At 40.4% G+C, this 26,522-nt stretch overlaps 1 protein-coding gene across 3 annotated transcripts in view; it reads left to right on the forward strand.

Annotated features, from left to right (window-relative positions):
- The first annotated feature begins 7,717 nt into the window (after window positions 1–7,717).
- ARHGAP15 (Rho GTPase activating protein 15) overlaps window positions 7,718–26,522 on the forward strand; it is a 320,969-nt gene continuing 302,164 nt past the window's right edge. The window contains exons 1-3 of one of the 3 annotated variants that reach the window (XM_032114884.1): window positions 7,718–7,736; window positions 8,089–8,149; window positions 23,920–24,099. In XM_032114884.1, the coding sequence (XP_031970775.1) occupies window positions 23,935–24,099 (165 nt within the window). In that variant the 5' untranslated portion in view covers window positions 7,718–7,736; window positions 8,089–8,149; window positions 23,920–23,934. Of the gene's footprint in view, window positions 7,737–7,816; window positions 7,928–7,950; window positions 8,150–23,919; window positions 24,100–26,522 lie in introns of those variants that run through there. The other 2 variants (XM_032114883.1, XM_032114882.1) reach the window with 2 other exon arrangements.

Consider the following 26,522-nt stretch of genomic DNA (forward strand, 5'->3'; position numbering starts at 1 on the left):
CCACTAAACTATTTCCCTGATTTTTTTGTTTAACTTCTAGTTTCAATGTTGTTTGCTGTCAGATTAATTTAATGAGTTTATAAACCTCATTGTAACATTCAAGTTTCATTTGATTTTGAAAGAATTTGGATTAGAAAAGATAAATTTCTTCTGCATTAATACAGCAGTGACAAGTACACTGAATTTTGAAAAGAAGCTACTCTCAACTTCTCAAATTTAACTACTAAATGAAAGATTCTGCATTGCTCTGTATCAGATATGGATGAAGGATAAAGCTATGTGTCAATTTTTGGAATATCCTAAATTCTCTGGAAGATGATGCAGCATATGACTGCTTGATTTTCATTAGTATTCTTATTTTATTCAAACTTTCTCTCTTTAACTGGATATTAAAGCTGAAGTGATAAAATACCAGAATAAGTATGAATCACCAAAGTTCTATGTTGAAGTCTGTTCTCCTGACATTTTTCTGAATGAATATTGAAATGCTTCTCAACAAAAGATCTTGAAATTGCTCCATCGGTAATCAGACCCAGACTTGACTTGAAAAAAATTCTTATATTTAGTTATGAAAAACATGCTCTTAATTACAATGATGATCATTAAAACAAATGTCTTGGAAGGCTACTATTTTCAATTCAAAGCCTCTTCAAAAGCATATGAAAAACTTGATGGTATATATAATAAGTCTATCCTGAAAAAAGTCAGAAAAACATACGAAATTAATGTATATGATACACATGTACATCTATGTGTGTGTATATATGTGCTCCTCTCCAGAGAATCAAGAGGTTTGGTTCTGCCTTTAATTTTTTTTTCACATTTATGGGGAGTATAAGAAGTGGTTTAATTTGATGAAATCAAACATTTGATGAAAACAAAGGCGTGAGCTCTGAAATAAGACATCAGCTTTGCAGGGCTATGGATCCTTTGAACTTGGATGACATTGTCTCTGAGGACAAGATGTTTGATGAATTTTAGACTTTAAAGCCTTTGGTAGGAAAAATTAGTCCAGAAGCTGTTCCTGTAGGATGGGGAAAAAAAATCATTCTTCAAAAGATCAGGAAAAAAATGATGTCGTTTTCCATTTCCCTTAAGTACCTTTTCTTCAGATGCTTATATTTGAAAAGGCTCAACAGCCATGAATTTAGGGGCTTATGCTCCAAGTGATCAGGGCATTTATGTCCTCTCTGCACAGAATATTGAGGAGAGAAAAAAAAACCCCTCTTAGAATATAAGGATAAAGGGCTCTGTGGGTAAGATGGTCTTACAAAACATCTCTGACTAATTTTAATCTATTAATTTAATATAATGAACATAATGATTTGTGTAAAATTACTTTACCCCTGTTATATGCCAAATCTGTCAGGAACAGCTGCTTTGCGTTCAATATATCATAATGACATATACTGTGGGGTTAAAATATTTAAATTTTTTTTCATTAAGGCCCTATTTTAGGTTTGCAAGCTTATGCACAAGGGGAGAAGGGCTGGTGCCTCCATCGACTCTCGCTGTTAAAGGTTATCAAAAAGAACTCTTGGCTCTGTGAAGAAATGAGTAATGACTGCAAGTTGGTTCTGCAGACCCTGTTACAAGGGAAGAATAAACCAGGATTAAAAAGCCTCATGGAGAATATTTTTTCCCAACAGGCCCAATGTTTAATGGTTTTGTGCTCAGAAGAATGAGGAGGGTCACAGTAACTGCAGCTTGAAATAAAGGTGAATTGATAACACAGGTGGGGAGGTGGACTGAAGGGTTTGTCATTAATTAAGCCTTAATAAACATACAGAGGCTGCAGCAGAGACTCCCTTTCTCACGCTTTCCTACATCCCAAATACTCCTAAAATTATTACCTAGCTCTAAATACCCCTTTCCTTTGGAACTGCTGATGATACACTTTGTCCTGTCGCAGAGCTTGCCTGGACTTACAGAAATGGATGTGGATGAACATTTCTCACAGCTCAGAAGGTCCAATTCTGGCTGAGAAGAAATCAGCATTGCAATAATTTTGCTAAACACCCACACCCACACATCATGCAAGAGTGGAGATGATGTAAAACATGGCTCCAGGCTCCTTCTGTTGTAGCCTGAAGGTGATTCTTCCATGAAAACCTAAGGAGGTAACTGCAGCATTGGGGAATGACAGTGTTCTGTACCTGCTTTAGGAGAGTCTCGATTAATCTTGGCAGATTAATAAAATAAGAAGAGACCCAAAAAAGCAATATTACAGGCATGGACCTGAGCAAAGAGGGCAGCGTGGCCTTGAGAAACAAGGGAAAAGGAAGTCTATGACTTAAGAGACCACAGACTATAGAATTAAAAGGAACTGAAAAACTGGAACAAGCTCAAGGGCTATAGAATGAGGGCTATCAGTTTTCTATTTTTGTCTGTTTGGAGCAAGCTGAAATTCGCTGTGTTTCTACGGATATGCTGAAGTGCTCTGAGTAAGGACATGCTTATTTTCTGTAGGTGGCTGCTGTGACTGAGTCTTCCAAGAAGTGCAAACAGCCAAACATATCTAATACTCAGCCTGGTGGCTACAAGTTGCACTGCAAATACCTTTATTCTTTTTTTTTTGTTTTCTTTTCTCCTTCCTCAGATCTGGATTCCCCCATTCACCAACAACCTGATTTCCTGACATCTCCCATATCCTGTAAGAATACAGCAATTCTCTGTCAGGAGGGAGCTGGGGAGAAGGGCAATAGGGTAGAGTCATGCAGATAAACTAGAAGTATCTGTGTATTACATGAGCAAATAAAATTACAGGAAGTGATTGGAACTGACATACTGAATTAATTAATTCAGCTAACTGCTTCAAGTCTTTGATAAACTAATTTATTTTGTTGTTTCCCAGTCCATTCCAGGTAGCACAGTCTCCCCTGGGAGCTTCTGGACACAAGAGAGGACATTCATCTGTCTGCAGAGGATTTTGCCATCCTGCAACTGACTTTCCCCTACATTTGTTGCCTTCTTTTTTCTGGCTCCAGTGCCTGGATTGTTCTGATGCACTCTGGGATGGCAGCATGGGAGGGAGTAGGGTGAGAGCGGAGCTGCCACTTGGATAAAGCCTCTATTAGTAAAAGGCAAAAAATGGCTTGAGCAATTCTTATTTCCACTAGATTTGATGGGGACACATTGTTTTTGCGAATAGCTTCTGTGACTGCTTGCTTATATTTATTTATTTATTTATTTATTGTGAATGGGAACTTTGGTACTGTAGAAATGAGACTTTTTTCGCTCAAAGGCTGAAGCAGAAGGAGAAAATATCTCAGAACATCTTATCTTTCTTCTGCATCAATTCTCAGCATGGGATTTTACAGGGCTTGGGACTTTCTTCACTAGAAACTATTCACCAGGTAGCTGAAACTCTTGTAGTAGAGGCAGAAACAACACTGGCTGGAGCATCATTTTTGTGCTAAGGACTGATATATTCCTTCCAGACTCTTCCTTCTCTGTGAAAATATTGACTGTTTTTGTAGCTCTGACTTGATCATGGGTTCATAGATCAAGATATTGTCTCCCAGAGCGCACAACTCTCTTTCTTTTAAGGTCCCTTATTGTGTGATGTAAAACCACCTTTTTGGCAGTTTGGTATTATAGTACTTTTAGCACTCCAGAAAATACATTTACACTGCATTTCAAGCTTGCATGTAACTAAATCCTGTCAAGGAAAGTCTTTACATAATGCATCAACATATGCTGGGGTTTTGTCTCTTTTTTTAGTACAGTATGGCTATACAATGGGTTGGAGTGGCTTTTCTAAGTTATTAAATATAGCCCAAGGCAAGGCTGGCTTTTAAAAGAAATGGCAAGATCTCTAAAAACACCTGGAAAAGAGAGAGAAAAAGACCAGTTTGGATTTTTGTAGAACTTTCTCACCCAGTAGTTTTTGTTGAATTGAGTGTCCTATTTTTTGTCTTTAACAATGAAATATAGCAGTAACTTAGCTTGAAAAACAATGAGGTTAAACCAAACAATATATGTTATTTTTTTAGCTATGGATATTCCTAAATCCAAACCTCATTTTAAGACAAAATGAAGTTTATTAGGAAGTAAATGTTCAGAGAGTTCTATCCTAAACTTCTCTGCTGCTTTCTAAAGTATATCTGTCATCAAAACTTCAGTGGCTCTGCTATTAAGTGATTTAACGCAAGATCATTTTTCTCCTAAAATGTGAATGTTCTGGGTTTTAGACCTCAAGTAGCAGCACATATGTTCCTTCCATAGAGCCAACATTAAACTGCTGGGGAATCTCTAAAGATCTATTTCCTACCACCTGTGACCATTTTGTTAAAACGTCTCTTGCACTTTGAAGACCGTGGTAGGTAAAATGGGTTGTTTGGGGGGAAAGTCAGCTATGGGTAGAAGGGTTTGGAAGATGGTACCAGGATGTTTATAATGCACGTTGTGGTTGAGAGGGTTGTGTGAATTTAGCCATTACTGTACATTTACATTGACATTTACATTCAGGCTCCTACATAATGAGCATTTATAGCCCAAGTAGGTGACATATGAGAGGCTGCTGTTCACTTGGGCTACGAGCTGTTGGAATCTGTTACGTGGCCACATGCGTGGCCTTCTTCATACATGGGAATGTGCTTCCAGAAATGTTTTTGCTGGGATTAAATATTCAAAGCCCTTGTAGCAAAAAAAATAACGGCTGCTGAACGGACATCAGCATTTGAGCAAACAATTGCTACGAGCAAAAAATTGCTATGAGCAAGAATATGAATTAATGGCCATGGGACAAAAATATTTTTTCTCCTTTTTAAATATTCTAAGATTATGAAAAATGCCATTTCTCTGGTGAAAGATGTGGGAAAAAAATCAATTTTTTGCTATCCAAGGCCAGGCTGGATGGGGCTTGGGGCAATATAAGTTAGTGGAAAGTATCCCTGCCCATGGCAAGAGGTTGGAACTTGATGATCTTTAAGGGCCTTTCCAAACAAAACCCTTCCATGATTCCATGATCACCATGTCATCTCCTAGTTTCCTAGGGTTTTTCCCAGTGACTTGCAAAGTTTTGGCACTTTAGCCATTTTTATTAATAAAAAAATAATTTTCTTCTGCGACCAGGCATTGATCAACCACAATGGATCTTCCAGGCCTGTGCCTGTGTGCTGTCAGGTTTGCATTGTCTGTTATGGCTTGATTTAACCACTGAATTAGTTTTGCTGCTGGGTGTCTGCTCTATAAGCCAGACACCAGGCTGCCTGCCAGTCATCACAAGAGGGAGTAAAGGCTGAACTAGGCAAAAACAACAAAAACTCAAGTTTTCTTTCCCCCTCAGGAGACTGCTGGTCCAGAATAAGTCTTGCAATCAGTGTTTAAGCACCTGAGGAAGCATATGATACCTCTTGAATTTATTATAACAGAGTTGATAACATTTGATGGGCATTCAGCACCCTCAGCCTTTTTTTAAAAACTGCTTTTTTAGCTTTAGTTCTCAGTACTCTGAGGTATGAGATGAGGCAATCTGGATGTTCACCAGCTTGGTGACACATCTCGTCGGCAATGACGCCATCAGCCACTAAAACAGGGATGAGAAATCAGCACTTCAGAAATGATGCTCCATCTCTAACTTGCACAGCAAACACGAGGGCCAACCTATTGCCCAGCAATCTGCTCCAGGTAGCGTCTCTGCAGCTTCTGTTTCCTGCTTAGTTTTACTTAGGTTAGATGAGCGCTTAGATTTTGTAAAAGTGGCTTTTTTTTTTTTTTTTTTGCACATCTAAAGTATTTTCAGCCTTTCAGAGATCACACAGGAAGCTTGTGCTGCATAAGTTTGAGCTGTATGCAAAGCTGCCATCCTTTTATAGAATTTTGTCACTGCTGACATACTGTCAAATGGATGTGAAGGAGCTCAGACAGTCTGCAACTCGAGTGAAATGTTAGGTGTGCAGTGAAAGACATTTTCATGAAAAATGTCGTGTCCCCAGTAATCTAGGGTTTGGACCAGGTAACATAGGCAACTTCTGCTGCAGCATTTTACAGGTTTGATGATGGGTTTTCATATTTTGGTGGTGAAGTTCTGTTGTCCACACTGCTCACAAATACTTTGTGACCGTAAAAATGCTTCCAATGATTTTATTTGAGGAATATCTTGAGATCCACGAAGCTACAATTTATTTCTCAATTAAAATTTATTTTATATGACAAAATAAGTTGGAATATATACTGCTTTTTAAAGAGTTAGCAGTTAATTAGTGCTGCAGTGGTTATTTTACAGAAAATTACTGTATTGCTCTTTCACCTCCTCAAACCTGGGAGAAATCCCTCATCACTGCTCATAGACATCATTCACTTCTTTATTCCAAAAGTCCAACTTTAAAATACATCCCTGAAATGCAGGGCCTACAAAGAAATGATATTTTAGTTTAGAACAGTGAAGAGCAGCTGTTGTGCTGTTCAGCTCCCTCTCCTGCCTGTCCCTGTGTGCTGCCTCTCGGCACACACAGGAAGTATTTGGAAGCAAGGGCTGTCTTGATTCTGGCTTTGTGTGGGCTTTGGCATAATTGGATCTTTGGCCATGAAATGGATCTTGTAGAAGTTACTGGAAAATGCATAATAATAATTAAAGGGTCACTCTGTAGCCTAAGAGCTCTGCCATTCCTTCAACGGGGCTGTGTCCCTCTGTTTTATTGCTGGACTCTGAGGGTTTCTTGAGACTCTGAAGGTCTTGCTTCCCCACTGATTCAGTGAGTGCATGATGTGCTAAAGCTCCTCTCTACAGGAATATTCTTGCATCTTTTTTCTTGCTGCAATAGGAAATGACCTGCCTGCAAATCAGTCTTTTCTTTGCAGCCTTGTAAAATACGTCACAATCCCCTTGTAGGCCTTCCCAAGATCCAGTCCAGGCACAGCCCCAGCCCTCGTTTCCTGTCTCCATTAGGACAGTTTTACTATCTCCATTATCTTTATTTCCCTCTATTACAACCATGGGTTATTCTGTGGGATCCTCTTTTAGGGCACCCAATGACTGTTGTTGGACCTCTGTACAGATGGGACAGAGCTTCTTGAGGAGCTCCACCTGTCAACAAAGCTCATTTTACCTCACTGTTGGGACAAATCCCTAAACATCAGGATGGCCATGATTTTCTCAGGTCATATGGCAGCTGTTTGGAATTTTTTGGGGGGAGACAACCAAAAAACATCCACTTATTCTGCCAAAGCATTACCAGAGAGCTCTTCAGCCTGACCAGCATTGTGACTGTCTCCACAGCACCACAGCCCTGCCCTGCATGGGAATCCCCACTGCTCTGGTTTGTAAGTTGACCTAGAAATACCAGAAAGATATTGCTGTTCCTTGCTGAAAGAAAAAAAGGCCATGTGGCAGATGCTGATGAAGGCATTTACAAGGAAGGGGCTTTTCCAGAGTCCCGAAGGCGCAGAGCTGTGCCTGTATCTGGTGGTTTTCTGGGTTGCCCCTGCCTGAGAGGGACCATTGGGGTGTGGGATGCAGCGGGAAGTGACGCAGGCCAGCAGCTTCATGGTGAAATCTTAAAGCAGAAAATCAAAGAAACAGAAGTGTTCGCCTGTCTAACCTCTACCAGGAAATAGTACACATTACTACACGTTTTTTTTAGTAGCAAACTCTCTGATTGTCCAGAACTTGCTACCTTATTAATCTAGAAAACGGTACAGTAAGTGTCCTGTTTACTAAAGCTATATTTCAAAATAGCAGAGCAGATTTGTTGCAAGCTATTTATTTCAGTACTCAAAGGGTTTCATTCAAGGTAAGAAAAGGGAAGTTGTCTTAAGGCTTAAGAATCGTAATTCCTTTCAGCATTTCCTTTTAAACCTCATCTTTACCTTCTGCAAAAGCTAACATTCCCTGTTTGCTGCAATTTTCACAAAGAAACTTCTTTCATACTTTAAAATCTGTTTTCTTCTCCAATCCAGAAGAATTTTGCACTAACCCCTAGATGTAAGTTGCTCACTGGTGAGATGGTTCACTTTTGCTCTTGCAGGAAGTGGTTTTACTTTACTTTTTTTTCCTGCTTTCTTTCTCTGTATATGAGCTGTGGAGCTAACTCAAATGCTGTCTCTAGACATGTGACCTTGATCTTTTCCGTTCTTTTGAAATAGTTAAAACTGTTGCTCGTTGATGGCGGCTTGAGATGAGACTACAACGTCCCTGAGGCTGCAGGTAAGGAGCCTCTGGTCCACCTTAGTACAATTTGGGAAACCTGTTGCTAAAAGTGTTTAAAATAATCACAGCTGCATTTATTTTGTAGGCATTCAAATCAGGTTATTTTAATTGCACAATTACTTTATTTCTATAGGTCTTTGTGAATTTGGAAGCAATGAGAAAAATGTAGAGGATACAGGTGCAGAATAATGTTTGAAGTAAGGTCTCGGAATTTAGGAAAGCTGTTGCATCCTATGCAAGAGGCAATTTTATCTGACCTTGTCTAGTAACCCAAACCACTAATCCCTTCTCATATCCTGGCTGGAATGAACTAGCTCTCCCCAAAATGTAGAAAAGTTTGTGGCACTGGCTGGGAAATGAGATTGGATCACTTTTCCCAGCATTTGCCTTTCCTGGGCGCAGTTTAGCACTGTTTGATTAACTGGCTCCCGTGCTGGTGACCATGAGGGATGTGATTAGTAGCCATGGATACTGCAAAAGTCAGTGGGTGCTAAGGGAAGGTGTCTAGTTGTTTTGTTATTTCTAGAGTCTGAAGATGTTGCTAGAGGGATTTCTTGCCCTACTCAGTATCAAGAAGTTTGATACCACTCTATTACTCATCAGTTATACTGATAGGAAAAGGAAGTGGGGAATAAAGGACATTTCACATAAAATATCCTGGGCAGTCAATGGTGTTCCTTGTGGAGCTGTTCAGTGGAGATGTCATGGCTGTGTGTTTCCTGAATGGGCTGTTTAAACCCGGACTAATTCCTCCTCTGCTCTGGAGCTGGCCAGAAAAGGGTTGGATGTCCTGAGTCCCCACTTCAAAGTTTTCCCTCAGCATAGATGCCTTTGCACTGCTGTTGGTGGGCAAACAGCTTTCTGACCTGCACAGTTTTACAAAGAAATAGTAATTCAAGAAGATGCTCAAATAACACAATAGAGCACTTTGATTATGGGCCACATAAAGGAGAGACAGAATTAGCAAGGCTTGTTTTATGCTGAAGATTTTTTTATCCCAGTAACGTGTAGCTTGCTGCAAACTTTGTGACTTGTGCTCCTGTTTGTAGCTGATAGCCTTATCATAATAAGCAACTTGGGTTTCTTTTGGAAGTATGGGTCAGAGTTGAAAGATATCACATGTGGCTCAGAGCTCATTTTGGAATCCTGCATACTAATTGGAGACAGATTTTTGTGTAATGTTGTAAGATCGCATTTCATATTTTTTGTACTTTTTGGAGAAAAAAAAGCTGTCCTGCCTGCATACACAAATCAGCACAGACAGGGAAATTGTATAAAAAGAACATGTTCTCTTCCTGGGCTGTGTTTGTCGTGATTTTTATGTTTCTGCTGCAGAGTCTTTGAGTAATTTAAAATGCATTTTCCAAAGAGTTGTGAGATTTGGTGAAGTAGTTTGAATTCTCAGAGTTTTATGTCTTCATTTTCTCCCTTTCTCTGCAACTTTCCCCTTTGTGTCCAAAGCAAATTCATTTTAAAACAGCATGTCTTGTTCAGTTTACCTCTCCATCCAATTACATTTGTGATGTACATTTGTTCATTTTCTTTTCCAAATAGAGTGAACAGCTGAAGCACTCTGTATTTTAAAGCTCCTGCTATACACTATTATTGAATTGCAAAAAAAAAAAAAAAAAAAAAACCAAAACCAAATCAACTTCAAATCAACTTTGCTTTTTTGGACAGCATTTGTTGTAGAAACTTCTTTTTGCTTTGACACAAAGTTATCCTGGCTTGGAAGAGATGATCCATCTTCTTCCAACCAAGCTTGAGTGTGTGACACCCTTGGTAGTCACTGTCATCAGGGGGCTGTATCCTGGTCTTGGCCATGTTCCTCCCTACCTGGAGGAATCAGAAACTAAAATGGTGACAGAGGCACGTTTGAATTTTTCTCCTGATCTTCGGGTGGCAAAATGCCACAACCTCCAACATGGTGCTGGTTAATTCCAACAGCTCTGTTTTGGATTTCCCTGTCTGTTTCTGGTCCCAGAAATTATTACTTCTTTGCAGTGATGAGCTTCAGGCCAGGGTTTAAGAAGCAGCATCCCAGCAGTGGGATGGATTTCCCTTTGTGATCTCTGGTGCTGCAGTGAGAATGGCTTTGGCTGTGCTGCCCAAAGACTTCAGCTGGGGTCTCTGCTAAGGAATCCCCTGGACTCTGAGCCATGGGAACTGCTATATTATGGTCTGTTTTACTGAATCACATCAAGGATAGTGGGTTATAGGCAGAGTCTTCTGGATTTTTTGATGCTCACTATGTGTAATTCTGGTACTTGCTTATTTTTCTTGACTTTTTTGTTAGATGCCTCAGTATTGTGTCAGCTCAAACAGTGTGAGTTGTTAACCATTTAATGAGGTGTTAAAACCTGCATGTGGCTAAAAAACATCTCTTGTTGTTGAGGAAGTCTGAACTTAGGTGTGTTCTTCACTTGTAACCTGAAACACGGCTGTTGTGCAGAACATATCCTAATCCTCTATTGGTGCTGTTTAGGCTCATCTCTTCTAAAGGCAAAGCAAAGCATCACTTGAGCTCCAGCCAAAGTCTCTACATTCCATTTGCCTCCTAAGAGTTCCATATGGATGCATGAAACCTGTTTCTCAGTGCTACAAATGCAGAAAGTGGTGCTGATGGATACTGTTTATATGCAGATGGTTTTCCTGGTTTCGTTTTTTGGTGGTATTAGTCTTGAAGAAAGCAGATTAAAATACAATTTTTGGCCCAGATTTTCCATGGTAATTCAAGTGCCATTCAGAGCACTGCAGCAGATTTCCTCACCTGGTTACATAACCTGCACAAAACTGTCCCATTTTCCATTCTGTGGTGGCTTCCAAGAGCTTTTGTCACCATCAGACTGATGTCACGACCTCTGAGGCTCAGGATAGGCAGAATGCCTTGCTGCCTTCAGCATTTGGGAACCTGGGCTGAGTGAGGAGGTTTTGGTGTTGCCTGGTCTGAAAACTTCTCTCAAGGTGGGTCTGCTTCAACCAGTGGTCTCAGTGAATCCTAATTTCACTGACAACAATCTTACCAGCCCCTGAAGGACAGAGATGGTTGTTTCTTTGTTGTGCTGGATGTTAAGATCGTGCCCTCATGCACTCAGCATGCCTCTGTCAGTCTTCCCTGCTTTGAGGAATACTATAAAAAGGTTGTTTTAGAGACTCACTACAAAACAAACACTGCTAGCTCCTCATTTATGCTGGGACTTCCTCAATGCAGAGCTATTTTTACTTTAAGAGTAAGACTTCTTGTCACAGAGTCTTGCATCATCTTTGTCACAACTTGAGGCTCCCCGGGTTGCAAACTTCCAGGCCAGCTGAATCAGGAGCAAAAGGAAAGCACTTGGATTTTCATTAAGAAGGTTAGGAAATAAATTTCTGGGCATAGATACTTAGATTTTTCAAACTGACAATGGGGCGAATCTAGCCCATGCAAGAGCTGTCAGTGGATGCAGCCAGGCCATGCTGGAGAAGATTTTCAGGACATTATTGGTTCATGTTAAAGTAATCTGGAAATAGTGAGGTCTGGCATATTTAAAACTGAGTTCTGTTTGCAGAAACCAAGAACTAAAATTTATATATGTTTAAAAATTTGACCTTTTTCTCTTAATTTGTCTGTATTTTCACTCAGCTTAATTAGCATGAGAAAGAAATATTTTGAGAATTAAGTAGGCCAGGTAACAGAAGTTTAAATAGATATTTGTATTCTCCTAATTATCTGCTAAGCTACTGTGTGTATGTGCAAGTTGCATTAACTCAGACAGTGCTTGGATATTTACTGAAGCATTTCTTCAATAAATTAAATAAGTGAGTTTGATGGTGCTATGGTTGGTGGTAGGTTATTTAAGACCCATATAACTCTTCCAGCCATTTGAGATTGACAAGTATTCAATCACTCACTTGCAGTTAAGGTGGGTATTGTGGGTTTGTACTGTGGTTTTCATGAGTATTTCTTCCAAACCTTGTGCCTGATACACTAAACAGGCACAGTCCTGGAACAGATGAACTTAAACGGACATCTGCTTCCTTCTCCAAGACATCCATCAGTTTTCAGTACACCTGCAACCTGATAAGAGGGGAAGGGGAGACAAGGAGGAAGGGAAAACAGAAGTGAACGTGGCTTAGAGCTGAAGAGACATGCTTCAAATATGTGCTTGCTCTTTGTTTTGGATTTCTTTTTCTGCCACACCTTGAGCAAAACCACTGCCGTATTTGGAGCTGAATCAGATACCAGTTACTGAAAGCGCTCTTGGGCAGCACACAGCCCTTGGCACCTGAACTTGTTTATTAGCTACTCAGGATGTTACAAACTCTCTTCCTTTCGGGGTGAGGAAGGAAATGACAGAAATATTTTGTGAAAGCAGTTGAATCTCTGGAGTTCTGTCTCCAAGAGAGTTCTGTCACCTCCACAGCTGGTGGGTCTGTCCGCAGCCTGCTGGGTCGCAGGAACTCTCAGCTTTCTGGTGTCTCTGCTGCAGCTGGGGCTCAGGAGGCACCTGCTGCTGGGACACCCAGCTGTCTGCTTGGGACAGAGGGTTGGAGCATTTGAGCAGTCCATGATGGGGGAATGGTGTCCCACTGGTTGGGGAACATCCCCCACATGGTGATGCTGGTTGGAGCCAAACCCACGCACACATCACAGGAGGGCCAGATGGCCACACCATGGACACTCACAGCAAACACCAACAGAAGCCTCCCTGGGCTCTCTCAAAAATGTATTTCTAGCAAATAGTTTTGCTATGAATGAATTGATGTTTTCCACCTGGGACAGTGTCACATCAGGCTTTGCAGCTGTCAGGGCTGCTCTGGCACATGCTGCCATTTGCGTGTTGGGTTGAGTAGTGCTGAGGTTTGATCCAGAGAAATTAATGTTTCCATTATCAGCAGTACATTGCATGCTTGGTTAATTTACTAGGAAAAAAACCTCAACAAAGTATAGTAATGAATAATCAAATTCTTGTGATGATTCTTAGATTTAGGATTAACCCATTTACGATTAATCCATCCACCATTAATCCATCTGCCGTTGGAGTGCCAAAGAAAGCAGAAACAGCCCAAGTGAAAGCATGTCAATTCCTCCTCCTTCATTAATCCTAAACCCTGGAAAAGGCAAGGAGGGCCTGAAGTTTTAGCAGAGGCTTGGAGGAATTGATGTCTTCAACCCGTTCTTGAATTTCCTTTGGACAGTCCAGCACTGGTTCCAGGTTGAGTAGGATGCAGTCACAAACACCTGAGACATTCCAAATTGCTGCACAGAATTTGAATTTAAAAACTTTTCTAGTTTTAAGTTTCTTTTAAAGTTCGGGTCTTTCATAAAAACTTTTTTAGAGTGGGGGTAGCTGAAAAGAGGGAATCTATTAAGATGTGGAGTGGAAATTGTATAAAATAAAAGAATGAAAGAAGCTAAATGAAGACATTTCTTACCAGAGTTGTACCCTGAACCAAAATCAGGTGTTCAGGGAACAGTGTTGGTGCAGTCTAAGGACATTTTAACTCAGGTACATAGGACTGCAGAGGTTCATTTGAGCAGAATGCAGCTATTTCATCCCAAAAGAGATTTGAGGGTGCTGCCTCATGAATGCAGTGGGAGAGGTAATAGTCATTATGTATTTTTGCCCTGAACAATGCTGGGGGCAGATGAATGGCTGTGCCTGTTCTCACTATGAGTGTGGGTGCTCGCAGGCGGATCTGCCTCTGCCGTGTTTCTTCTGCCCTTGATGTTGACTTTGGCTGTGTGTAGCAGATCTGTGGTGGGACAAAGGTGGCTGTGGCCTCCTGGCTTGCAAAAAACATGTACAAAGTTTCCTGGAATCACCCTGAACCACCTTAGTGAGATAATTTTTTCTGGTCCCTCGCTCAAGAATTTCAGTTGCAGCAAAGGAATTTAAATATAATTAACAGAGCCTATGCTCAAACTACTTGCGTCATCCATGCATTCATGTCAGGGAAGTTGGAAATAGATGATCTTTAAAGTCCCTTCCAACCCAAACCATTATATGAGTCTATGAAATTAACTTTTTTGACAGCACAGCACCCTTGGTATTTCCCCTCTGCAGACAGCTCAGCTACACGATGTGATATCAGATGTTATCACACAGAACAAGTGCCTTTGTCTTCTCTTTGCCACGTGGTGCTGGGGAGCAGCGTGGTGGGGCAGACACTCCTGCTGCCTTATGCTCTGTGGCAGTGGTGGCTGGTGAAGAAAGCAAACTGGGGGCCCCATGAAATGCAGAAGAGGGGCTTGCTCAAAGCAAACCACAAAGAATTTCCCCTTCTGGTTCCTGCCACAGCTTAAAAGTTTTCTCCTAAAACTGTAGGTGCCGTGTCTGCTGCATTTCACAGCAGCGTCTCTTGGAAGTGCAGCACCAGGAGCTCTGCAAAGGAAAGTGGAGATGGAGTGTGGGAACAGATGAAAAGTGTCTGGAGGCTTTTTTTTCTTCCCTCAGATGGGAAGTGGGAGCAGTGAGAAGAAGCAAGGGAGCAGCTGCAGGATCACAGCACAAAAACTGCTGCAGATATAGATGATGGGAGATGGAGAGAGGGTGGGAGGGACTGCTTCATGTGCACAGCAGGGGAAGTCAAACATCATCCGGGGGAGTGGGAGGGAGGGCGTCTCACTGTCCAGATAAAGGACAAGCCTCCTCTTTGTAGACACTATTGAAGCAGGCAGGGTCAGCAAAAAAGGAGTTTTATTGTAAGTTTTAAATAGAAAGAGAAATAATTTTATCATAAATTTATTTTTAAATTTATTTTTAAAGTCTGAGAAGATTTAAATCCTTTGATATTCAGTAATCTCAGTATCTCAGTCTGACAGATGTCTTCTGTGGGATGATGGGTACATGGAACTGCAAAAAGGATTAAGACATAGCAAATGTGCATTGAAACTACTAAGCTGAGGAACTCTGAGATGCTCTAAGAGGGTAAAACTACTGTTGCTACCTCACCAAAGACTTTACAGAACTCAAGAAGGCATTTTTTCTGGTGAAGGGGATGGTGCTGCTGCAGGAACTGAGGACTAGAGGGCAAACTGAGGCTTGACTTACAACTGCTCCACATGTTCAGCAGTGCCCAAGTGATTTAGAGGTAGAGTGAGAAAAACTTTTATGGACTTTTACTCAGCGATGAATGTGAAATGCTTCCTTCCTGTGGATCAGCCAGTGGACCCTGTGTGGCAGGGCACAAATAGCCTGTCACACCCTACCCAAGCAGGCCTTGTGACAGTCTCATCCCTGTCAAATTGAGCCCAAAATTTCTGGTGGCAAAGCTCTGAAATTTAGAACTTACAGGAAGTTTTTTTCTTTGGCTATTTGCAGCAAGCTTTCAGGTGTTTAAAAAATATTTTTCTAATACATCAGTTTGTCTTGTGGTACAAACTCTTCTACTTCTCCAGAGATTTTGGGCTGTTCCAAAATTACCATCACCACATGTCTGGTTCAGGTAAGCATGGAAAGCTTGGATGAATATCCAAATCTCTGTGAGGAGAAGTTCTGCAAAATTGAGCTGGAAGTATTTCAAGCAGCCTTACTTTGAAATTTCTGTCACTTCTGCTTCTGCTTGTATCTGTAAATACTGCAAGAATAACCTTTCCCATAGTATCTCATCACTTCAGATCTGGCAACACTAAAAGTAACAACACTTTTCTGAACATTTAGGCTATAGGAACAGATTTCTTTCAAGCACCGGGGAAAATTTGTGATTCTTATGTGATCTTCCTAGAGAAAACATTGAATTTACTTTTTTTTAATTCCAAATTAGACAGTTTTAAACTAAAAAAGTTACAATGAAACAAGCATCAGGTACAGGTGTGAAATGAGTTTAGACTGGTCAGTCTTGAGGTGTTTGGAAAGCCAGGGCTCTATTCTGTACTTATATGCAGTATATAAACATTTAGAAGAAAGGAAATTTTTTTCTCCTCTTGAGTAGGATGGGTCAGGAATAACCAAGCATTCTCCTCTAGCACTTATTAGGTCTTATTTAGTGTTAAACCAACTAAATTCACTAAATTATAAATTGGTATGAACTTTCATGCTGCTGTAAATTACCTGATGCCACTAGTCTAATGTCCAAACCATTCCAGTCCTGCTGTTGAGGGTCATAGGAAGCATTAGAAATGCTGTGTACAGGATGATATCCACAGGTAGTTTTTCAATACTGTGTGTATATAACCACTACTCTCCATCTGAAGGATTGTAGTCTAGTTTGCACAGCATGGAAAACAGAGGCAGGTGTCATGGATCAGATGCACTCCAGAAAGAGCTGAAAGGTGCTGCCAGCAGGAAGACCTAGAAGTAGCATTTTTTTTCCCCAGGCATGTTCTTTTACATATTCAACTGAATTTCTACTGTGGACAACTGTTCCCAGAACGTATGCAGGCCAAACCGTACACAAAGGATCCTTTTAGCTACAAGTTCCACTGGAAGCTGAGATACTGAATTGACATGGGAATGGTGAAAATAGACTCCATTATGCTATCCCATATGATATATTGGGACAGAAGATCTTTTGAAACAACTGCTACCTCTTCTGAGACCTTCCCATGTAACAGAATTAGGAAACTGAGTGATGCAAGAGGAGATGTGACCATATGAAGTCACTTGCTGACTTTCTATTATATGTGGTGGTGTTTTCAATAATATCCCAGTGATATTTCCTAGCAAGTGTTATTTGTGCAGAGAAGACCTAGAGATAGCTGGTCATGAAGCATTACAGGATTAGAATTTTTGGGTCTGTAGTCATAAAATGTGGATGTGAAGACTTTGTTGTTGTATCCACAAAACTTTGGAATAGTAACTGTCTCCCATTCTCCTCTCTTTCTAATTCTCAGGCCATTTCCATCCAGATAGGAAATCATTTCCAGAGGGAGCAGAGACCAAGCAGCTTTTCCATACCCCTGTTTTCCTTTGCCATCTATCCTGCTTTTTTTAAGGGTTTATCTATGTATAGCAGGGAACAGTCTCTGGGGTTGTCATTGTCTATGAAATTCCAGAATAACACAAAGGAGGACTTTAGGACCCTTTTAAATCCTCATTGATAAACATTGCCAGTCCAGAAGAGGCGCATAAATTTTCTTTCTTCATGTTTCTCTTCATCCAATCCTGGAGACAAAGAAAGAAAAAAATTGTAAAGATTAATAATATTTCCAATGAATATATTTGGATAATATATTTTGCTGCCACTTGCTAGAAAGTAAAACTTGATAGAAGTCTTTTATTATTTTATTTTATCCTTTTACGTTCTTTTTTATTTTGTAGTGTACTATTACTTGTTGAAAAAATAGAAAGAGCCTGCAGTAAATCTTCATATCAGTAAGCCACTCACAGTTTTAGTGTCAATGGACAGGAAATCACTGAAGCACCAAATGTAAGAGTCTGTGAGGTATTGTGGGGTGCAGGCTGTACTCACGTGGCTCTGTGACCTGCTGTAAGTAGAGAATAACATATCCCTAATATGTGTGGAAAACCCTCAGGAATGAGAAATGAAGCACCACCATTCTAATCCTTTAATTCTTAGGAAGTGAGTCATCAAAACAAACTTTAAGTATGTTCTTAGACCCAAAATGAAACAAAACCCTTGCTGCTGTACAATGGGGCAAGTCTGTGCCCTTGCATCTTGTTACAAAGTGCATTTCCTTGCCTGGCTCCATAAAGCAGTGAATGCTTTGTCTCTCCTCCTCAGGGGTGCTTGATGTTGCCATTGCTCAGCTGTAATTCCATCAGCCTCAGTTGGTTCACTGTGAACTCAAGATAAGAATCAGGCCTTTAAGGCCTGACTGGAACCCCTTTTCTTGTATTGCACAAGCCAGAAAGAAATTGTGTTATATGAAAACACATTTTGTTCCTACTGGATAGTGAGCTGGTACATGAGATTTCTGTTGTGAGAATCATGTATTTCCTAACTGAGTTGTTGTTAAATATAGCCCTCTCTTAATATAAGAGAACAAATCCAAAAGGTTGAAATTGTCATCAAGGATCAGGTTAAAATCCCAAAGATAAAAAAATTTTAAGCCTAAAGTCTTGTTTAATGCTTTACTCTTATATTGAGCTACTTTCTAGGAGATCTGCTAAGAGATAGGACAAGAGGAAATGGCTTCAAGTTGTGTCAGGGGAGGTTTAGATTGGATTTTAGGGAAAATTCCTTCACTGAAAGCGTGATCAAGCATTGGAACAGGCTGCCTAGGAAAATGATGGAATCACAGTCCCTGGAAGTGTTCACAAACGTGTAGGTGTGATGCTTAGGGACATGGTTTAGTGACGGACCTGTCAACGAATGATGTTAGAGGTATTTTCCAAGCTCAATTATTCTCTGATTCTATAATTTGGGCCAAGCTGTGTTGAGGAATTTGCCTTGAGGTGGATCCTTTGTAGAGACTGAATGATGTACCTCAGAACATAAAAAATTGTGAATGATGGTTTGGGCAGCTTATGTAACACGTGGCAACAGAGAAATTCTGGGCAGTGAGATATGGCTCCAAACAAAGCATAAAAGATTATTTGCTCTTCTCTTTGACCACAGAAGAGAGACGGTAACTGTACATATAGATAAGAGTGGGACATATCTGCTTTTATTTGCAGAAAGTCCACACATACTGGACTAGAAAAGAATAATTACAAAGCCAGATTTTAGAAGACCTCCATGATCCTCGCTCTGTGTGTTGTCTGTTCTGAGACACCACTGAAAGTCTAATATGGCTGCAACAGGTTAAAAAATTAAAAGAGGGTGTGATAATTCATGCTAATGAACATGGTTTTTGTAGGACTTAGGGTTTGTCAACTTAGTGATGAGATTGCAGTTTTGGGGGATAAGGGAAACTGAGCTGAGTTTAGGACATTTAACATTTTACTGCAGCCTGAACCTGGCGCTAAATTCTGTTTCATTGTCTGTCTGACATAAACAGACAAAACTGGAGTAAGGACCCAGGCACTGGTGGTGTTGTGTCCTTCCTGATCTCCTGCATTCATTAAAGATAGAACTGATGGTTGAAATAAATGCTGCTTCCTAAGTACCTGACATTTTTTTGCAAATGAAAAGGCATAGGAAGGTTACATCTGCTTTGTATTTTCATTAAGATGGATTTTTCTGTTTTCCAGTACTCAGATAAACTGGCTTCAGGACACTCCTGGGCACCAGCCCAGGACCCTGTATCCCTCAGCAGCCTTTGCTGTTTGTGTCCCTGCCCTGGGCACAGTGTGTGACGTGTCAGCTCTGAGAGCAGTGCAGTGGGGACGGCTGAAAAAAAGTAGACACAGCAAAGTGCAGATAGGAATAATTAAAAAAAAAAAAAATCTATATAACAATTTACTTGTTATGCTCTCTCTCTACATGTAGTTTTCTCATCTATGCCCTTTTTCCCCATCATTGTTTAAGCACCTGCTGCCCCAGCTGTGCCTCAGCAGAGATATCAGGGTAGCACAGGCCAAGGGCAAAGCCCAACAGCAGCAGTATTTACATAGGTGTGTTGATTTTGGTGATAAACACTTTCACAGACACAGTGATACGTTCTCCTTAACAGGAGTGCTCCAACTCACCACGTGTCTGGCATTCTCTTGTTTTTTCAGTCGTTAACTGCAACTTCCGCTTCCATTTTTATGGTTTTGCAGGCTCAGAGGTCTGGTGTGATGGTGAACCTAGTGCTGATTTTTATCCTTCTGTGATATCATTGCATTGGGTTTCACGGATGCTCTTCAAGTACTGTGTGTTCTTGAGCAAAATACTTAAATTAGTCAGTGCAACAAGATGCACTTCAATTTTGCAGTGTTTGCACTCTGCTATGTCGAGTACTTTCCTGTTCGTTATGCTTCTGACTTGATAGTGGTGCAAGTCATAAGGAGAAAAGGTGGGAGAGAAGAAAAGCTTATTTTGAGAAATATTGAAAAATATGCATTATTTTAAAGTCATAATCCTGAATAAAAAATTCAAGAAGTTATATTAATTAGGCTTTTTTTTCCCCCTTTTTTGGAGAAAAGTACATGTTACAACTGTTTAATCATAAAATCCTGGTATGATGTGGGTTGGAGGGGACTTTAAAGACCATCTTGTTCCAACCCCTTTGCCTTGGGGAGAGACACTTCCATTATCCCAGGTTGCTCCAAACCCTATACAACCTGGCCTTGGACACTTCCAGGGATGGGGCAGCCACGGCTTCTCTGGTACAAGATGTTGATGAATTAGCATTTGTATTCTGTCTTCTGCTCTATGCAGCTGTAGGAAATGCAGGCACAGCTCAAGCCCAAATTTGGAAATACTGCTATCCTCTGGTTTCTTGAGGAATTAATACTTTGATTCCTAGAAAATGTATATACTGACTTTACCAGTACTGCACCAAAACTCAGGAAATAAAGTCCATGGCTAATGCCAATCATTCCACTTGTTGGATCACTTTCTGGACAAAGCAACATATATAACATGGATTAAAATACTGATAAATTCAATATGAAACTCATTCGAGGTCCATGAAGTGCTGCAGGAGGGCAATACTTGCCCCTGACTATTCCTCACCCTTTTCCAACCTCCCCTTTCTGTTCCACAGTGTCCCAAAGCAGGTACTTCCAAGAGGAATTTTGAGTGTGTTCCCCTGTTTCCCTTCTCTTAGGTCAATGTCTCGAGGTTATCCTGCCCCTTTACTCCAGGAACACTCTAAACAACAGGGTGGAGAGGAGGAGAAAATCTGTCTTGGTTTAATGCTTTTCTCTAGCAAATCAACTATAGGAGGTTTCAAAACTAAAATTTATATCCAGATGCTAACTGTTTGCCAAAAGGCAAATTAGCTAATTATATAATGAACATGGAGTGTCCCACAAGCAGTTGCACGGGGCTTGGCAGCTCTGCCTTCCAAAGGAAGCAAAATGAATTCCCCTGCAAAACCGGCCCAAACTTGGCCCTGATGTTTCTAATAACAATTTGGAAGCACCAACTCATAAATGCAGAAGATAGGATCCTTTTTATGTTTTCTGACAATATTTTATCTGTTTCCTGATGGTCTTCCCCTCTGTTATTTAAAAAAAAAAGTTAGAACAAAAATAAACAACAGAAGAGGCAGGGCAGAGTGTGAGGATTACCAAATCCTTCTTGCAAATGCAAATGTCGTGCTGTTGCGTTTGTGGAGCTCATATTCAGGGTGCCATCTACTGGCACGTAGGGCTGGTAACGCTGTCAAGAGCCTGAAGGGAGTTTGGACGGCAAAGGATTCCTACCTGAAAATCCCAAGGGGACAACTTTTGTACCTTTCTCCCATATTGTGCAAGACCTCCTTCATATTCTGCAGGATCTCACTGTGTTTTACACTAAGACAAATCTGATGGTGGAAATGTTCCATTTGGAGTTTTGTTATTGTTTTCTTTTATAGTAGTTCCTGTAATTTTAGTACCTTGGAAAGCCTCCTTGTAATACTGTGATATATGCAAATCAGTTCAAATTTTCAGGAAAATTAACTAAGGTTCAGTGAGATTAGAATTAAAAGTTTCAGAAGTCTTTGCAGCCTTGCCATTTACTTGTGATGCAGGGCATGACTTTGTCACACTATTAAACTTTTTTTATGGCACATGGTGTACTGACAACACCAGACAGAGACTACCTAACTAAAACTCATAATGCTCCCAAGAAGGGATATGTCAGAGTTGTATAGGTGGGAGATTTCAGAAGAAAATCTGAGTGATGTGCTCCAGCCAAACACTGGATCCGTGACAGAGCCAGTATTGCTCTCGTCTCTCGAGTCTGATCCGCTCTCCAGCCTGGAGCCTACTGAAAATCTGTCGAGAAGTAATTTTGATTTGATACCAACATGAAATACAAAATGATTTGACTCTCCAAGTTTAAGAGGAGGAAAAAAATAATTTCCTGCTTGGAGCTGCTGCAGTCCTTACTGCCAAAATGGCAAAGTGTCCCTGTGACATGGATTTGGGTGCTGACTGCTCTGAAGGGTGGTGAGAAGTGTCTCGGGGAGGGAGAATACACAGTGCTGCCCACCAAAGATCCATGTAAAGAGTTTTCTCCAGTGCAATACACCAGCTCTGCAGCAGTCATAGGCAGGCCTGCTCCTAAGCAACAGGAAACAACTTTAATCTAATTTTTATCACCTGGAGTTCAGCTTCTGTGGGGATCCTCGAGTAACTGAGTCAATGCAGGAAACAGCCAATGGGCACAAGCTTTGTTTTTGGTATCATTAAATTCAGTGTTTCTATCATGGCACATCATGTTGAGTGAGTAACGGGCTGATATTAAAGCACTTCCTTCTTCTTTCTCTCATCGAGAGTGCTGTCATGAATGTGTAAGTGCCAGCCTATGCCAGGGGTGCTGGAAATATTTGATCTTTAAGGTCCCTTCCAACCCTAACTATTCTGTGATTCTATGAAAAGCCTTCTGGACATGGTCTGGGGCAACCACCTCTAGGTGGTCCTGCTTGAGCAGGTTGGACCGGAAGACTTACCAAGGTCTCTTCCACCCTCAGCCATTCTGACTAACCTGTTTTTATCCTCCTCTACATCTAGGGCAGTTTCCTGGGAGGGATGGTTTCATCAGTGTCAAGGGAGGCTGAAGCTGTGGGAGTTGTGTCCTCCCACCTGCACTCGGCTGTGGTCCTGCCCAGAGATGTGCAGCAGAGCTCCCCATCTCCCTCTCTCCCTCTCCACCTTCACATCAGGACGATGTGTTCTCTGCTCTGATGTCTTCAGAGTAATGGGCTGTCTTGAAATCAGGGAATCTAATCTTTCAGAGCCTTCAGAAGTTGTGGGGATGTTGCTAGAAATAGCCGTGCTCTCCAACCCATTTGGAAAACGCTGATTTTTCAACAGTTTATACTACAACTGCACTTAAATGGATTTCCATTTCCCTGGCTCCATAGTTGGGAAACCAGCTATTTCAGCTTGTGTAGTATCTCTTCCTTACACATTTTCCCATGTAGTTACACAGCAATATAAAGAGCCAGTTTTCTTGTGACTCTCAGTAGATTACTGCACCCACGAGCTACATGTAGTAGTATGAGGGTGAGCAAGGGGGGAGGAAAACAGAGCAAGTGTTGTACATCACTGTCTTGATGTTTTCTACAGGAAATATAAAGCAAATTTTGCCTACAAAAAATGTTTGGGGACTTTGAATAGCTGGAAGGGAGTTTGTTGAGTTGTTCTCATACAAAAACCAGGAGGTTGAACAGCAGCACTGTGATCACTCTAGGTCTGCCCCTCATCCAAGGGCTTGAGAGCTCAGCCATTTCTCAACTTCAGATTTTAAAAAGGGACAGAGAAACAAAAATCCCGTCTGTGCTGCTGGTAGAGTTGTGAAAATTAAGGGATATTTTAATAGCTCCAGGTTTGGATTTAAGACACTAGCAGGGTTACAGCGTGGCCCTGTGATGCACTTGTAGCACTCCCGTGTGGGACTGTGAAGGTAAGATATGTTAATTGGCTTCATAGCACATCCTTTCCCTTTGCAAGATTTAAAATGTGTTGTGTGAGCGGGGCCAAAGACAAAGTGGAGAGGCTGCCAGCTGGACATGGCAGAGGTTTGAAGGGAGATTACACCATGGAGGAGAATGGCTTTTGAGATAAGGATAATCTTTTACATAAACTAACTCTTCCAAGGCAGTTTGGATGGGAGAGTGATAAGGACAATAATAAAACTACAGGCTGACACAGCTGATAGTTATCCTGGTGTTCAAAGATGATCAAGATCTTGCCAGCAAGATAACTCAGCTTCTTCTCCTGACTGCAGTGACACAGACCTGGCATTGATAGATTTTTGTATGAGGATTCCCTAGATTAATGCTCTTATTTTACATTCTTCAGGTCAACCCAGCAACCATGGAGAGGTCTTCAACTTCCGATACAGCCTCTGAAAAGCCTAATCCTTCCCACCATAGCACGGGGGCTGTTCAAATGAGGATCAAAAATGCCAACAGTCACCACGACAGGCTGAGCCAAAGCAAATCTATGATTCTCTCTGAGAATGTGAAAATCGCCGAGCCCGTAAGTAAAACACTCCCAATATTTCTGAGTCTTCCAATTTTTTAAAATCTATGGGATTATTTTGGGATACTGGTTCTATTATCATCCTTTGAAAGGAGGGATTTAAAGTCACTAATACATTCTTAGGAGTATTGCTAGGCGTTGGAATAAAAACTTCCCTTCACGAAAGACAGAATTTGGCTTTGGTAGCCGTAATCGTAACATCTACTCAACATTTCAACTCTCAGTTGTAACAGCACTTAAGTAAGGCTAAAGTAAGTAGAGAATAGCACTTCCAGTTTCAGATGCATGTCACAGTTTCTCAAAAGGCAAACTTTAAAAGCAGAAAAAAGAAAACAAATGGAAATTTCAAACTCTGCAAATAAAGAACAACTCTGTAACAAAAATAAGTCTTGCTGTAAGACTGAATGAATTGTACAAAAATCAGACACTGAACGTATGTTATTATTTCAATAGTTAACAGAGTCAAAGGAGTTGAGTCATTTTTTTATCCATTAGCATTTTTTTTATAATTAAATACTTAGTGAGGAACTCTATTGCCAGTTGCATCCCTGCCCCTGTACTCCTTGTGAGCTACTAAACAAACTGATTGGTATGAGTCTCCCCTGGTTAATTTTCTTCCATAATGGTGGCAACTTGCAGCTGAGGCCATATGATGTTACAAAATTATTTATGCAATGTTAGCCACTTTTTGGACTCCAGATCCATTTTGTTCTCAGAGAATGCAAATGAGGGAGAAAACTCTGTTAGCTGGGGACAGAGTCCCAGGTCTCAGCCACTTCTCACAACCATGCCAACCATTATTTTTTTGCTGTTAATGTAATGGAGTCCTATGAAATATTCAGCTTTTTAACAAAGTTATTAAATGGAGGAAAGCTACAGGACCTTCAGTATTTCCTTTCCTTTTTACTCAAAATTAAACCTCAACATTTAGACTTATTTAGAAATATGTTATTCTAGTGATTAATTTCTCTGGTATAACTTAACTCATTTCACCTTTTATTTCTAGAGTGAAAAATCTGTTTAGATCTTAGCAGCTGATAAGATACTCATTTACAATTTATTTAAATTATATTCTTTGCCTCAGACACACTGCATATGTTTTCTCCTTTTATCTAACTCAAAATGTTCCTCCACCAAAAACTTGGAACACCGCTTATACTAATTTACTGGGAATACTGTAATGTAATACCAGGAAGAACTGTACCTTTGAAAAAGTTTAAAAGTTAAGTATACTTAATGGTGCCTAACATTTTATTGGCTGTGTTTAACAAAAGGCACTAGGCTGCAGTTGTTTTTGACAAGCATGAAAACATCACAGCATGAGACTGCAAAAGGAATTATGTAGAGAAATTACAAGTGATCCATCTCTCAATGAATTATCCACCTCAATAGCCTGCAGAACTCAGCTACCAATTAACACCTACTTTATTACATGTTGGGATGTACTTAATAACTTTCATGTGTTTATGCACTATTACCTTGACTGATGCCTCTTGTACAATTAGGCATAATTGGCATATCAATATGCAAAAGTTAAAAGGATTAACCCTCTTAAAACTAATGAGCATTTCTGTATCCAGCTGCTAAATGAGACAAAATTAGCATTTTTCACTTTTGGGCAGGATTTTATCATGCAGTTTCTCATTGTTGATATTACCTTGTTACATAACTTTAGTTTGGGGGATAGTATGTTGGACTGTTATAGAGCAAGGGCTCTAAAAAGTTAAATTAGACATAAATATTCACTGCTGTATCCCAACAACCACACCAGGTACAATATACATTCATTGGCTGGGAGCTGGAAAGTTGCTTTGTGTCACATTTGTTTAGTAGCTAATTACATAAAAGTGGAATTTTACCGAGTATATGTCATTTTACCAAGCAAACTTGGCTCCAACATAATAGATTGAAAGCTTGCCATGCTACTAATTTCCTTTCTGTTTCAATTCTTTTCATCTCTTTTTGCCATGCAGAATTTTCTGACTAGATATTGACAGGCTGAAAGTGTTTGGGCGTATTTACTTAAATAAGCCTCTTAAAGTTGTTTGCTAACGCCCAAAGTGAAAGCAAAATTCCTAAGGATCTAAATGCTTTCAACTACGGGCTTTAAATGCAGTGAGTTAAAGGAGCAGTGAAATACCAATTGTGTGTATCAGCCGTGTGCTGACATATCTGGGCATGTGACTTGCGAAGGATTTTGGGGGAATTAATTCAGGGGAGCATCTTCTATCCTTCCAAGAGTCTTCAAAAAGAAGGGTCCAGCTGACACACACATGTGTATATATACATATATATAAATTTAATAATATTGTTTTAAAAATCAAGACACTCTTCCCATTGCACTTTTCTACACAGCCTTCACTTTTACATTTAAAGGCACACAGATCCTTGCTAAAAGACACATATTACCAGAATATTAA

This window comes from Corvus moneduloides, chromosome 7 (assembly GCF_009650955.1).
Source record: "Corvus moneduloides isolate bCorMon1 chromosome 7, bCorMon1.pri, whole genome shotgun sequence".
Classification (NCBI taxonomy): domain Eukaryota; kingdom Metazoa; phylum Chordata; class Aves; order Passeriformes; family Corvidae; genus Corvus; species Corvus moneduloides.